This window comes from Oratosquilla oratoria, chromosome 43 (genome assembly GCF_046742065.1).
Source record: "Oratosquilla oratoria isolate Oo_2021 chromosome 43, ASM4674206v1, whole genome shotgun sequence".
Classification (NCBI taxonomy): Eukaryota; Metazoa; Arthropoda; class Malacostraca; order Stomatopoda; family Squillidae; genus Oratosquilla; species Oratosquilla oratoria.
Genome location: NC_134819.1, coordinates 36456576 through 36472898, shown reverse-complemented (window position 1 = coordinate 36472898; position 16323 = coordinate 36456576). Strand labels below are relative to the sequence as shown.

Genomic DNA, 16323 nt, shown 5'->3' with positions numbered 1-16323 from the left:
TCAATTGGCTCATCTACTCTAGCACTGAGATCCCTCAACACTCAAATTCCTCCTAAAACTCTCTACACTCGTTTATGGAAAAGGAGCACCCTCACCCTTTTTCCCCTCAATCGCATACATCCTTCATTCCTTCCTGCTAAAACCATACAAAGATTACATCCTTCTAATAATGCTATGCAGTCAATTTTACAAAACTGAGTTCATCTTGCTTACTTGTACACAAGGGCTGCAGCAAAGTGTCCTGTGATATAGGCATCCATGACAGGTTTGAAGTGTTCAAACTTGCTATCTTCGAGCAGGCTAAATATACTGACCTGTGAGTACAATAAATGGTATTTGTTAATCTACACATTATTGCTGGAAAAAGTGCATCTTATCTATTATTCATAAAACTCATCAAAACCAAATCATAAAAGGTTTATTACTATGTCATCATAAAATTCATTAAGTATTTACCATCTAATTAAATAAGCACATTATAATGAAGTGGTGGGCAAACCAGATCTGATTGTCAAGCCCTGTTTTGAAAGTGCAGTATCTTTGCATTGCCTTTGACTCTTCATACATGAGGTGCTAAGATGAGAAGGGTGACAAATAGGTTCTGATGGGTGTTGGATGGATGTAGAGTGGGTGTGTGTGTTCTTTGACTCAGCCATCTCCTTATGAAGGGAAAAAGGCCTTTTGTTATGTATGTTAATGTATTTATGTACAATTTTTATACCATTTTTTTTCTATCCCTCCTACCTGCTGTCCCATTTGAAGCCCTCTTTTACTACTCCTAAGTCTCAATTCTTTATTTTCTTATTGTCTATGAGGAAGGATACAAACAATGCCACCATGCTTGTGTGTGTTGTCGAAGTCAACAAAATGGAAGAGTGAGAAGACTAAGGTGGGAAGAACAACAAACAGGCTTCTGGATAGGTATGGGGTGGGTGTAAGGCAAGTTTACATTCTGACTTGGCCATCCTTTTTTAAAAGGAGAAAAGGACCCTTTGGTATAAAGCTATGTATGTACATCTTTGTTGGAAAAGGAAGGGATGGCATCTGTATCTGGTTTTATTGTTTTTTTTTTTAATAATTTTTTTTTTTTCAAGAGTTGTGGGTTTGAAGTTTGCACACCATATATCATAGCTATATACAAACAGCAGATCAATGAGGAAACAACCTAACAACAAATCCCCAACCTAAACATAATAAACTCAAGCAAACATGCCACTAGACGACCTCGAAATACAAGCAACATGTCCAAATATAACAATGTGTTCGCCCTTTCTCTAACTACAACATGGAAACTATCCATGGTCTACCCTCGAACCACTATGAGAGATAACCAAACCTTGATGAAAAAATGTGGCTTACATCTACATAAAATCTACACAAACAACTTTTCGTTTGTTTATATATGAAAAGATTTCTTTGCTCTCATAAAGGAGGTAAACAGCCAAGGCATGTACCCACCCTCCACCTATCTTTTCAAAAATATGTTATCTCCTTGTGGATGAGGGGCTATCCCATTGCCTGAGTCAGACGCAATGTAGCAAGACACAGCACCTCCACAGCACAGCCCAACAGCCAAAGCTGGTTTACCTTCACCAATATATCTACATGTTGACCCTCCCTTTTTGACCACTCACACACACACACACACAAAAAAAAAAAAAAAAAAAAAAAATATATATATATATATATAAAAAAAAATATATATATATATATATATATATATAAATAAATAAACAAATAAATGAAATAAAATAATCTGAAGAGAAATTCCTTTGTGCCATATCAGTTTATTATCTATTCACAACTATTCTCTATTTGCATCTATCTTCTGAACTCTCCCTTCCCTCCTCAACAGACATTCCCCTTTTCTCCAAGGCCCCTTCACCTCATCCTATTCTCAGTCTTCCCCTGAAGTTTGCTCCCAACTACCTGTGCTTTACCCATTCTTTCTGCTAGTCTTTTGTCACTCATTCTTTCCATGTGCCCATAAACTACAAGAAGACAAATTGGCAAGACTACAAAGAAGATATAGAAAAGCATTAAAGAAAATTTTAATGTAACCCCCAGTTTCCTTCCATAGACAAGGCAGTAAAAGAGATCACAAAAATTATACAGAATATCAGCAAGAAAATTCCAAGAAGCTACAATGAAAATACATCTTAAATTTTCCACTATAGATACCCATTGGCTTTACTAATACAGTACCATTACATCCTATGGAAAATATTGCCATTATCATGGTGAATTATGTATAAATTTTACCAATGACAAAGAAATCTTACTAGTGCCTGGAAGACATGTCCTGAGTGTTGGGTGGAGTTGCCATCCTCAGTTGAGAACATAGCAAAGAGTGCATCCAGTACATCTTGGAGGAACTTCACAGTCTCAGCACCATCAACCCGTGAAACACGAGATAATGTTTCGCCGATGCCATCAGGAGCTGACCTCCATCTCAGCAGCGACAGTAAATCCACTGTAGATAGAAATGACAGAGCAGTGAGATAAACAGAAAAATTCATACAAATTATGTAGTACATGAAATTCATATGAAGAATCTTGAATGAGGAATACCACTAATCAATTAGCTCCTCTGACCTGATGATATCCTGGGATGAAGCAAGTGATAACATGTGTAAGAGTAGAGAAGCATTTTAGAATTATTTAAATAATCTGCTGTTGCTTCTGAATGACAATGCATTTGTGGCTGATTCTGAGAGAGACTGAAACAAATTATGACTGTTTGGAGGGGTGTTTAAGAAGAGAAAGTGGAGAGTGAATGTGGGTAAAGGTAATGTAATGAGATATACAAGACGTGGTGATGGTGGCAGATTCCATGGCTGAAGAAGTGGATTTATTTATTTATTTATTTATTTTTTAATGCAGTTTCTCTATTCACTGGCAATTGACCCAAATTACATAAAACTCTCCATTTCACATTCATATCCCAATATAAGATATTGATATCATATGTCTCATACACACATACACCAAAAAGTCTTTCTCCCCTTGCAAGAAGAGAAGCTATAAATTTTATACAATCACTGCTTTTGGGAATTTAGTGACTTCCCTATGGCCTAGTCACAGAGCAGTTTTACAAAAAGTATAATTTCCCCTCCAAAAGGATTACTTATCACTTTTAATGTCTACTGTCCCTCCTTTAAACTCCACTACTTAAATTTCTTAGACCAACTCTATCACTCCACTTCTTTTGTACAACACAAAAGTCCTGGTTAATGACAATGAAAACTTATTACTTCACACTGACATTCATCCTGCTACCATCATCATTCCTTGTACCTCTTATCACTTTACTTTTACCCACATTCCACCACTGATCTTCTGCACACAATAGTTACAATCAATACAAAACAATAAAAAAAATAACTTGCCATTTTGTGTCAGTTTTGTGGAACATAATAATGTGTTGATAACCATGACTTCTTTGGTGGATCGCTGAAAGGGTAACGAGTAAATGCACTCAACGGCCTCCCGTGTGATGAAAGGCATTGTGATGTACTCCTCGGGGTTGGAGAGCTTGGACCGGTCATCACACTTGTAGACACACAATTCGTGGGCCCCATCACGTAAAGTTGTTCCAGCTTCGTCGTCCATCAGACGCACAAAAGAAAATCCAAACATCTTCTTTTCTCCTTTCTCACGAGCTGAAGAGAAATAGAAAAACATTTATATCTTATTTTCATGTCGTCCAGTCTTCCCACCATATAGGGGGGATTAAGGAATTAAGCATGAGTCCCCTTCAACAAAGTATCATTATTCAAAGGCTTTGTTATGGCAGGTGTAGAAGAGTTAATTCACATCACAACAACCTCCTGATGTTAAGACTATTTAGAATAATCCTTTCAGTGGCAGCATACATTATAAATTTGGGTCAAGCAAATATAACAATTATTTCCTTTAATACTAGGGGTTGCCCCTGGGCTGAAGGGGTCTAATAGTATCAGACTATCCACTTACTTGAGCAGTGTCTAAATTCAAGTCTGAGATGTGCTCCTGAGAATTTATCAATGGGTATTGCAATTTTGAGCCTCTCTGACCAACGTGGTGAGTTATTGTGGTACATGACCATTGATGAGAATTCTGTGGTGCCATCATGACCTGTCCCACTGTAGATGCACTGTATAAAGACAAGCAAAGTTAGAGCTTAATTTTCATATTCCCTGATGGAAAATACAACATTTATACTGCACAAATTGGTGAAGAAAACCCAATGAACAACAGGCTGGGAGATGGTGTTTCTCACTGAAACATTAGCTATGCTACCACACTTCTGAGTACATAGCATTAATGCTGATTACTATTTCTTAGCTTTCAATAGGAGTCTGGGCTAACTTTGTCTTTCTACATGTGTATAATGCAAGTTTCTGCCTGACATTACCATCCACACAACCTAAAACTCAGCTTCATTTGACATGATTCTATTAGTTTGTAGTCCTGAACTGTAACACTTAATAATAATGTGTAAGTCAGTATATCAATATTGATAATTCTTCAATTTTTTTTAAGTGAAGATAAGCCCCTGTTAATTATAGAATGCTGCCTGAAACTGGTTCATAGAGATGTTACTGAGGTCTCTAAAATATCAACTGCAAAAAGCTTATGCAGTCAATACCAAAAACAGGGACTGTGCAAGTCAAACTGTCTTAATAATGAAACAGGTGGCCTTCAGGTTTAAAGTAATTACTGCCTTGAAATTAAGAAGAAATAATTTGAACATGCATTCATATAATAAATTGAAACCTTGTGTATCGTTATGGGATATGAAGAACCAATAATGGATACCAGCAAGTGGTGATCCTATGAGATAGTCATTACAGAACCATCTCCCTGTTGCCCATCATCAAATGTCATCAACACCCTCACCTCTATCTAGAGATACAGTTCTATGGGGCTGAGAGCATCTGAACTGTGCCCATGATCTCTCACTATCAACTTCAAATGTACTTCATCCAACTTTTCATATAAGAAAAGCTGACAACTATAAATTCCTATCCTATTATAAATTGATGATACAGTACAGAAACACTGAACTTGTTTCCTTCAAAAGAGATCTACATTAGGGCCCCATAATTGTTGCTAGCCATTGTGGGGTTGTGAGTTCCCAGTCAGTAAAACAAGACACCAATTTTATATTGTTATGAAATACGGTAAAATATGACTTCAAGACATTCAAGATATAATGTTGTATTGGGCTTTCTTTACCACTCTTTATCACCTATAACAGTCTATTTACAGAAAAAATGAGAGGACAAATTACTACAAGCAATCTATAACTATCAAGAACTTTTATTATACATGCATATACCTCAATGGGCTGTCCTTCATAATCTAAAGCATGAACTGAAACCTCAATATTCTTTCCTGTAGATTTTCCACCTCTTTCAAATTCACCATGGCTTAATGTAATATAGAGGTCATTTCTGAAATATACAAATTAATATGTACATAGAAATTACATACATACATACATATATATATATATATATATATATATATATATATAAATCACTATTAGATTACATGAAAAATAAATGTAATGAAAAGAATAAAAATAATCCCACATTGCAAAAAGAAAATGTATTTTGCAAGAAGACACTATAAGGTAAAACTAATTGGTAACAAAATTTCACTTAAAATGTGCTTGTTTTGTTTATACTTCTCTCTTACTCATCCATATAATTACTTGCAATCATATTAATGCATACAGTGACCATTAGTTTTATTGATAAGGTATGAATTAGTAAAATACTAAATCTTGGATAGCAGTAGGGGACATTATGAAAAGACAATTATGCAGGGATAAGAATCAGAATCTAGGTGCAAAGACATCAGTGTGTCTAAACCACATATTGTAAATGACTTACCTAACATCACCAGGCATGATAACATCTGAAAAGCCAAGCTTCTTTGTGATGCATACATTTTTGAGCAACAGTGGATTCTCCTTCGTAGCTTGCTCCAGCTCACCATGCAAAACCTTTACACTCACTACCAAACCTGGAGAGAAAATTCCAGCATCATTATCTTGTTGCATTCTCCACTCACCTCTATCTTCTGTCTTTTCTCTTCCTTCCTCAACAGCCATTCCCCTCTTTCCCAATGCGTGCGCGCGTGTGTGTATTTACATATATATATATATATATATATATATATATATATATATATATATATATATATATATTGTCACATATATTCCCATATATGTAAGGTGGGAATAGTTTATTACTTTGGATAATGGCACTTCACGATTACGTGGGGTGTCAAATTACAGGACGAGTACGGGAGGACGCGTGGGAAGGAAAACCTACTCAATGGAGTATTTGTTCTAACACTCAGCCTAGAACGAAGGAGAACGTTTTTAGTTAATTGACCAATGAGATTCAACCACCATAGACGCAATTCCTATGGGCCAATCAGAGGATTTTGTAGAGAAGAACCAGAGCGCCTTGGGCGTGTCAGAATCAGTTTTAGAGTAGAGGGTACGATGTAAAGGTGTCGCCTCGAAGGGGTCGTCGGCTGAAGTAAGTCCTCTGTACTCCCCCTGTATTAGTCGTAAGACAATAACTCAGCTATTTTAATCTAGTGTTTCAAGTAGTGGTGTGAAATGTTTATGGTAGTGACTTAGACAGTGTTTTTCGTTGGTAAAGTATTAATTAATTAATTAATCTTCTTTCACCCCCGTTAAAAGTTTTCGAGCGAGAATCTTCTGTTTTGAAACCTATTTACCCATTTGACTGGAAACTTATTCACTTGAATATTCAGTGATTGTAATCCTTCATGTAATCCTATTAACTTTAATGAATAGTGTTAAACGTTATTCTGTGCGTTTCATTTTTCTTGATTTTTATGATAATATAAAATCAAGTGGCAACCTTGTAATTTCTATTGGAGTTATCCCAAAGACATGGGGTCTTCGGAACTCAGTCACCCATTCACTCTTACTATGTGTTACGAGTCTGACAACTTTACAATTTCTATTTGAGTTATCCCAAAGACATGGGGTCTTGGGAACTCATTTAACATACTTAATCTATTGCAAGTCAGATACGTGAGCGAGATTCGTAACATATAAATTGGCGACCTTGCCAGGATTTTAACGGTAAAGTGAAAGAATTACCAACGAAAATATTTAGTATTAAATAGGATCAATAGTGTGAGAAAATGAAGTTGACAAGTACAGAGGAGGTATTGGAGTTTGTACACAAACAACCTACTAAAAAGGAGATACAGAGCCTTACTGCTAATGATTTGAGATTCATAGCACAAAGTCTAGGGGTTGAGCACGCACATGAGGCAAATAAAACTGAATTAATAAGAATTGTTGCAGAAATGGTGCATAATCGAGATGAAAGTGGGGCAATGAGAGATGAAGGAAGGGCAGATAGAGAGTCTGTCACTTCAGAATGTGAGGAAGAGGAAGAAGTGGAAGAGGAAATAGAGAAGGGTGAATCTCAAAACACTGAGTCTCGATTAAGCGAATTACGGTTGAAGTTAGAGATAGCTAAGATAGAAGCTGAAGTAAAGAGGGAAGAAACTGAAAAGGCTAGAATAGACAATAAAAACCTTAGACTTCAAGTTAACTTGCAAGAAAGTAGACGAGTGCTATCAGAATCTCAACTCGTGAATAGGAGGCTCAATTTTGATGTAGTGCATAACGCTAAATTGCTTCCTGAATTTGATGAATCACAGGTGGATACTTACTTTAGAACGTTTGAAGGAATAGCGGAAGATTATCAGTGGCCGAAGCAGTATTGGCCTGCATTGTTGCGAACAAGCCTCAGAGGGAAACCGCTAAGAGTTTATGGTGCTTTAGAGGATTCACAAACAAAGGATTATGATGAAATCAAATCAGCTATCCTACGAGCCTGTGAATTAGTGCCTGAAGTTTATAGGGTAAAATTTAGGAATCAAAGGAAGCAATCTAATATCTCACACGTTGAATTTAGTAGAGAGAAAAGAATGTTATGGGACCAATGGGTAAGATCCCATAACGTAAATGGAGATTATAGGAAACTAGCTGAGTTAATGTTAATGGAAGAGTATCTGAGATCCATCCCTAAAGAGGTGTCATTGTATCTTCAGGAGAAAGAAGTCTCGAAGTTGGAAGAGGCTGCTGTATTAGCAGATAAATATGAAATACTTAAACCTACTGCAGGGAAATTCTCAGTTACTCCAAGGGGGAGAGAGGAACAGCCGAGGATCCCACAATCAACCTCCTCAGGTGGACCTACAAAATCCCTAGAGGTCAAGAAAGGTGACTATAGTAAGTCATCACAGATAATTTCATGTAGCTATTGTGGAAGGATAGGCCACCTGACGAGGGATTGTTGGCACAGGAGAAGGGAAATAGAGGGGGTTAAACCCATAGTATTATTAAATAGATGGGACACCCACATAGAAAGTAAAGTCTGAGAGGGGGAGGACGAGGAGGAGACCACCAAAGTAGTGGCCCTCATGAGTAAGGTTGCCACAGACGGCATGGAGAAGGATGAGATGAAACCTCACTTGAGAGGTTATGACCCGTTCCTTTTTCAAGGAACAGTCACCATAAAGGGAGAGAAGAGAAAAGAGGTGACCATTCTGAGAGACTCAGGAGCCCTCCAATCAGTAATGCTGAGTAGCTTAGTTGAAAAACCTGTAGCAAAAGGGAGAGTAGTTATAGGCTTCCTAGGAGGCCTAGCCAAGGTGCCACTGGTGGAGGTAGATATGGAATCACCTCTATATGAGGGACAGGCAAAGATAGGTCTAGTAGATCGGTTGCCAGTGGAAGGAGTTGAAGTCATTCTAGGAAATGACTTAGTGGGTGGGAAGATGTGCCCCACACCTACATGGGAGAGAAGAGAGAGAGAAGGGTCTAAGGACCAAGTGAGGCCAATAAATGTCTCGAGAGGGGAAGGCTGTGGAAATCCTAAATGTAAGGACAGTCTCAATCCCGAGGGAAGAATCCCTAGTGAAAATACTCAAGTCGAGACAGAGGTGGACTTGAGGTTCCTGTTCCGTGAGGAACGAGGCAGTGAGTCGGGAGTGTTTGACCTGACTCGTCTGTTCATGGGAGAGAAGAAAGGAGAGAAAAGGAGTCTAAGCGACTCATACAAAAGGGGAGAGAAGACAGGAGAGAAATGGAGTCTAAATGACTCACACAAAAAGGGAGAGAAGAAAGGAGAGAAATGGAGTCTAAGTGGCTCACACAGAAAGGGAGAGAAGAAAGGAGAGAAAAGGAGTCTAAGCGACTCTTACAAAAAGGGAGAGAAGACAGGAGAGACATGGAGTCTAAGTGACTCACACAGAAAGGGAGAGAAGAAAGGAGAGAAATGGAGTCTAAGTGGCTCACACAGAAAGGGAGAGAAGAAAGGAGAGAAATGGAGTCTAAGCGACTCACACAGAAAGGGAGAGGAGATAAATGGAGTCTAAGCGACTCACACAGAAAGGGAGAGAAGAAAGGAGAGAAATGGAGTCTAAACGACTCGCACAGAAAGGGAGAGAAGAAAGGAGATGGGAGGAGTCTTAATGACTCACACAGAATGGGTGGGAAGAAAGGAGAAAAGAGTCCTAATGACTCACAAAGAATTGGAGAGAAGGAGGGTGAAACAAGGGGTCCCAGTGTCTTACAGGGAATGGGAGAGAAAGAGGTGGAGGCAATGAGCCCCCGTGGCTTACAGAGAGTTGGCTCCGATTTGAGAGACCGGAAGGAAGGAGTGGTGAGTGAGAGTGAGTTGTCAGAGGAATACTCTTTAGAGTCGGGAGTACTATTCCGCAAGTGGGTGGATAGTACCTGCTCTACTGATGACACAGGATGGTCTGATAGGCGACAAATAGTGTTGCCGAAGGTCTACAGGGAAGGAGTTATGCAATTAGGGCATGATAATTCCTTTGCAGGACATAAAGGTGATCCAAGAGTGATGAAGTCAGTGGAGGCAGTGAGAAGTAGGTTGACCTCATGTTGGCAGAGTGTTCAAGAGCGAGTGAAGGCGAAAGTGCGAGAGTTTAAGCGAGGAGCGAGGTTCAGCGACCCGTACAACGTGACAAAACGAGTGAGGGAACTGAACAAAGTGGTTGTCACTCCGGGTAGGAGACGGAAGCAGCAGTTGTGTCACCTCGGTGTGTGGAAAGCGTACCAGGAGAGGGACAAGAGTGATGTGGGTGTGTCTGGCGGTAGTGTGCATGCCGTCTCCATCAGGCCTGAGAATCTTCTGTTTTGAAACCTATTTACCCATTTGACTGGAAACTTATTCACTTGAATATTCAGTGATTGTAATCCCTGGCTGTTCAACTTATACATGGATGGGGTGGTGCAAGAGGTGAATGCTAGGGTAGTGAGTCAGGGATTGGAGATGGTTAAAGAAAATGGAGAAAAGTGGGAGGTGAGCCAGCTGTTGTTTGCGGACGACACTGCGCTTGTGGCAGGGTCAGAGGAGGGATTGAGGAAGCTGGTGGCAGAGTTTGGGAGAGTATGTGATAGAAGAAAGCTAAAGATAAATGTGGGTAAAAGTAAGGTGATGAGATGTACAAGGGGTGAAAGTGGCAGTAGACTGGAAGTGAACATTAAGGGAGAGCGACTGGAGGAAGTGGATAGTTTTAGATACTTGGGTGCAAGTGTAGCAGGAAAAGGTGGAGTGAAGGTGGAGGTAGAATGTAGATTGAGAGAAGCGAGTAAATGCCTTGGTGGTTTAAAGAGTGTAATGAGGAATAGACATTTGGGAATGGATGCGAAGAGGAGACTGTATGAAGGAGTGATTGTGCCAACAGCACTGTATGGGGCAGAAACGTGGAACATAAGAGAAGAAGAGAGATGGAGTTTGAATGTGTTTGAGATGAGGTGTCTGAGAAGTATGGTGGGGGTTACTAGGCTAGATAGAGTGAGAAATGAGGAGGTGAGGAGGAGAACAGGGGTGAAAAAGGATTTGGGAGAGAGGGTTGATGAAAGAATATTAGGATGGTTTGGACACATGGAAAGAATGAGTGAAGAAAGACTAGTAAAAGAGGTATGGAAGGCAGATGTGGAGGGAGTGAACATGAGGGGACGTCCTAGGATGAGGTGGATGGATGGGGTGAAGGGGGCTTTGGGGAAGAGGGGAATGTCTGTTGAGGAAGGAAGGGAGAGGACGGAAGACAGAGGTGAGTGGAGAATGGTTGTATATGGATGATGTTGTGACTGCATGAGGAGGAATGGGCGGGGAAGTGTGGGGTGGGGTAGTATGTGTGAGTAAATTTTGACGCAGCCCGAAGGGATTTCTCCCCGTCCTCGCCTTATATGCAAAGGGGGACGGAGAGGGGGGGTCGCCGATTAAATGAAGCGGCCTCGATGTGGATGTACTGTGTCTTGCGACACTGCTTCTGACCCAGGGCGGTGGGCAGGGTGCAGGGATGACCCGTCATCCAGGAGGTGCTCAGATGAGAGGAAGGGTGGGAGGGGTGTGGAGTGTATTTAGGGATGAAATGGGTGGGAGTGTTTTTATGCCTTTCCCTTTTTGGCTACCTCCCTTGGAAGGGGGAAAAAGCCTTGGTATATGTATGTATGTAATCCTATTAACTTTAATGAATAGTGTTAAACGTTATTCTGTGCATTTATCAAAGTTAATAGGATTACATGAAGGATTACAATCACTGAATATTCAAGTAAATAAGTTTCCAGTCAAATGGGTAAATAGGTTTCAAAACAGAAGATTCTCGCTCGAAAACTTTTAACGGGGGTGAAAGAAGATTAATTAATTAATTAATACTTTACCAACGAAAAACACTGTCTAAGTCACTACCATAAACATTTCACACCACTACTTGAAACACTAGATTAAAATAGCTGAGTTATTGTCTTACGACTAATACAGGGGGAGTACAGAGGACTTACTTCAGCCGACGACCCCTTCGAGGTGACACCTTTACATCATACCCTCTACTCTAAAACTGATTCTGACACGCCCAAGGCGCTCTGGTTCTTCTCTACAAAATCCTCTGATTGGCCCATAGGAATTGCATCTATGGTGGTTGAATCTCATTGGTCAATTAACTAAAAACGTTCTCCTTCGTTCTAGGCTGAGTGTTAGAACAAATACTCCATTGAGTAGGTTTTCCTTCCCACGCGTCCTCCCGTACTCGTCCTGTAATTTGACACCCCACGTAATCGTGAAGTGCCATTATCCAAAGTAATAAACTATTCCCACCTTACATATATGGGAATATATGTGACAATATATATATATATATATTGTGTGCATGTGTCCAACAGCTCTCATTATATTCAGTTTCTTATTTGGTTTCATTATAAGGTCTTTTATATGTGGGGTAAAGGTTATGGGTGTCAAACGGGAGTCCCAGTATTTTCAGATTTTTGACCAGTGGAAGATTTTGAGCAGTGCCCCGGAGACAGGGGTGACTCTTCATCCATGAGGAGCTAAGATAAGAGGGAAACAAGGGTGGTGGTTGGGAGTGGAATGGGTGGGAGTGGGTGTATGCCTTTGATTAGGCTACCTCCATTATTAGGGGGGAAGAGGCCCTTGGTATATAGATAGATGAGAAGGTTTTGTCCATCAATTTGAACTGTTGGATATTTCTGGTGTAAGCAGTATCACTGTGGATTTCTGAGAGAATGTAAATTTTCAGTTTAGTGTGGTATACTTGTGTGTTTGGCTGCTGTATATAGTTGTGGTGGTGGGTAATTATTGTGTATGTATACCAAGTCTATATACTAACTCTTATCTTCTACTACACTGTTCTTCAATGTGACAGTTATGTTTCCTTATCATTGGAATTTATGTGATGTCAGCCTTCTTATCCATTCTTACTGTTTTCTGTAAAAAAAAACCTTCATGGAAATTATACCACCCACTTGTCCACATATTCACCCATCCATTAACGCACTTACCCACTTACCCATACCCACACACAAAATACTGTACAAGTCTATTATGAGACTACATATAAACAAACCACACATATGCATAAATAATTTCTAGATCAACATTGATCATAACTATTTCTCTCTTACCATAGCTGGTATTTGATAGAATGGAATACTTATTAGACTGCTTCTTTAGTATGAGTTCATGTAGTTGCCAAAAATCTTTTTCATCAGAACTGAAGAGCTTTCCAGACAACTCCACCTGCGAAAAAGACAAAGGCTAACCTATGAATAAGTTCCACTTATCATGCCTGTGGTGTTGCATTTTTAAACAGAAAGTTTATATTCACAGCTACAAGAGTTAATACTTCTCACCTCTCCATCACTTCCTTTAAGCAAGGAACTTGTTAGTTTAAAAAGGGCAACTCCATAAGGTCTTCGGAAGTTTTGCACAGATGTTTTCTTGCCAGATTCTGAGAACATCATCCTTCCAATACGTATAACTTGAGTGACAATATATAACTCTGAATCAAGATCTGCACTACCTAGATCCTATATGGGGAAGGAAAAATATACTAAAACAATCATGATTCAAACCATATTAAAAAGGCAAATTGTTTTCACACAATCTCTAAATTCTTATATATAGAATATTTTCAGAACAACTCAACAGTGAATGCAGCAAAGGTACATAATTTAATAATAAAAAAAAAGGTGCTTTCTCTCCTTTTTCAGGGAGGTTAAGCCTAAGCATACACCTGCCCAGCGCCCATCAACTTCCATTCATTGCTCCTATCATTTTAGTAACTCATGGATGAAGAATCATCCCTGGCCTTTGCCTCATTGGAGGCAACAACTGACTCACCTTCCACATCCCTCTGCCATTATCCACCAATTCCAAACATTTGCCTAGCACTCATGTTTACCCTCACTGCCACTCCATCCATATATATATTGAACAACCATTACAATAAGCCTAATAGAAATTTTAACAATATAGTTCAAGTCCTTCTGGGACCAAGTATTCTTTGGAACTTAAAAATTCTGAGAAAAATACTTACTGTGAAGACAGTGCAATTGCTATTGATGCAGTCAATGTAGTTGGAGAAGCCCTCTTTGGAAAGTTTGACTAGAAACCTTTCACTAATGTGGAGGAAGAGAACAGAAAAAATATATACATATACATGTATGAATGATTATTTTTTCCAATTGTACATACATATACCAATGGGTTTTTCCCCCTTACAAGGGAGGTAGCCAAAAACAAAGGCATAAAATCCATTCCCAACCATTCCATCCCCACAAACTCCACTCCCACTCACCCACCTCCCTCCCTTTTATCTTGGCTCCTCCTAGATGATGGGTTATCCTTGCATCTCACCCACTGCCCTGGGTCAGAAGCTGTGTCACAAGACACAGCACATCCACAGCAAGGCCGCTTCATTTAATCAGTGACCCCCTCCCCTCTCTGTCCCCTCATACAGAAAAAGAGAAGACTGGGAGAAATTCCTTTGGGCTGCATCAAAATTTCATTCACACATACTCCCTTAACCCCTCCCCCCCATCCCCCAGCCACTCCCTTCCATGCATCACAGGAATATCTGTACACAACCACTCTCCACTCATCCCTATTTTCTGTCTTCTCCCTTCCTTCCTCAACAGACATTACCTTCTTTCCCAATGCCCCTTTTACCCCATCCATCCATCCCATCCTCAGTAACCCCTTCCTGTTCACTCCATCCACCTCAAAAGAACATAAGAATAAAGGAGACTGCAAGAGACCATAAGGCCTACACTAGGCAGCTCCGTATCCATCACCACCTGTCATCCCTATCCATAAAGTTGTCTAATCGTTTTTTAAAACAACTGATAGTTTCAGCGCTTACTACATGGTTACTAAGTTTATTCCATTCATCGACCACCCTATTAGTAAACCAATTCTTGCCTATTTCCTTCTTAAATCAAATTTTGTCCAGTTTATACCCATTACTGTGAGTCCTACCCTGTTGTTTTATTATGATGACCTTGTTTGCATCACCCTTGTTATAGCCTTTGATCCACTTGAACACTTCTATTAGATCACCCCGCACTCTGCGTCTTTCCAGAGAGTGTAAGTTTAGGTGCCTAAGCCTCTCTTCGTATGGCAAATCTCCGAGTCCATGTATCATTTTGGTCATTCTTCTCTGTACTGATTCTAATGAATTTATGTCCATTATGTCCTCTGCCTTACACACCTCTTTTATTAATCTTTCCATGTGTCCAAACCATCTCAATACACTCTCATCAACCCAATCTCAAAACTCCTTTTCCAACCCTGCTCTCCTCCTCACCTCCTCATTTCTTACTCTATCCAGCCTAGTAACCCATACCATACTTCTCATGCATTTCATCTCAAACACATTTAAACTCTTCGTCTCTTATGTTCCATGTTTCTATCTCATACAGTGCTGTTAACACAATCACCTCTTCAAGTAATTTCTTCTTAGCATCCATTCCCAAATGTCTATTTCTCATAACTCTTCTTAATCCCCCAAGGCATTTACTTGCTTATCTCAATCTACACTCTACCTCCAACCACTCTGTCTATTGGTTCATTTCCTACCCTAGCATTAATATCTCCCAATACTATTTTATTGACATTTCTCCCTGATCCTCTATGCACTCATTTAAATCTATCCAAAAATCCTCCCTTTCCACTACACTCTTCTAACTACCAGGCCAGTATAAACCTACAAAGACCCACATCTCCCTTCCCAGTTTTACCTTTATCCACATTAACCTTGAAGCAACCTCCTTCCACTCCACCACACCTACTCCTGACACCCAACTACACTTCCAAACTCTAACTCACCCCTCCCCTTCAACTTGAGTTTCATTCAATGTCAACACATCCATCTTCTCACAAACATACTGCCTATCCCTTCCTTTTACTCTCATCTGTACCACACCCACACACATTAAAAGACCCAAACCTTAGGGTTCTGGTTTGAAAACTCCTCCCAGACCCTCTTATGCCTTTGCTTTTTTTTTTTTTTTTTTTTTTTAGAAATATCCCCTTTTGGGCTACAGAGTAGGATGCCTAACCCTACCCCTATCCTAGTTTTGTCACCTTTTATGACTCAAGTGGGAACACTTGGTGGCAGTATTCTTTTCCCCTACCATAGGGTTCAGTGAAAGAATAGAATGAATATTCAGAGAAGTGGTACATACATACATATACCAAGGCTTTTTCCCCCTTTCAAGGGAGGTAGCCAAAAAGGGAAAGGCATAAAAACACTCCCACCCATTTCATCCCTAAATACACTCCACACCCTCCCTCTCATCTGAGCACCTCCTGGATGACGGGTCATCCCTGCACCTTGCCCACCGCCCTGGGTCAGAAGCAGTGTCGCAAGACACAGCACATCCACAGCAAGGCCGCTTCATTTAATCGGCGACCCCCCCTCTCCGTCCCCCCTTGCATATAAGGA

The 16323-nt window shown here is 39.9% G+C and overlaps 1 protein-coding gene across 3 annotated transcripts in view; it reads right to left on the bottom strand.

The window, feature by feature from the left end:
- LOC143021898 (dedicator of cytokinesis protein 3-like) overlaps positions 1–13996 on the bottom strand; it is a gene marked incomplete at its 5' end in the record, with an annotated part of 69296 nt that extends 55300 nt beyond the window's left edge. For 2 of the 3 annotated variants that reach the window (XM_076179717.1, XM_076179719.1), the window contains 9 exon segments: positions 214–314; positions 2283–2473; positions 3390–3662; positions 3976–4135; positions 5324–5438; positions 5883–6015; positions 13001–13133; positions 13229–13405; positions 13915–13996. In XM_076179717.1, the coding sequence (XP_076035832.1) occupies positions 214–314; positions 2283–2473; positions 3390–3662; positions 3976–4135; positions 5324–5438; positions 5883–6015; positions 13001–13133; positions 13229–13405; positions 13915–13996 (1365 nt within the window). 3 annotated transcript variants of the gene reach the window in all.
- Between the last annotated feature and the right edge of the window lie 2327 nt (positions 13997–16323).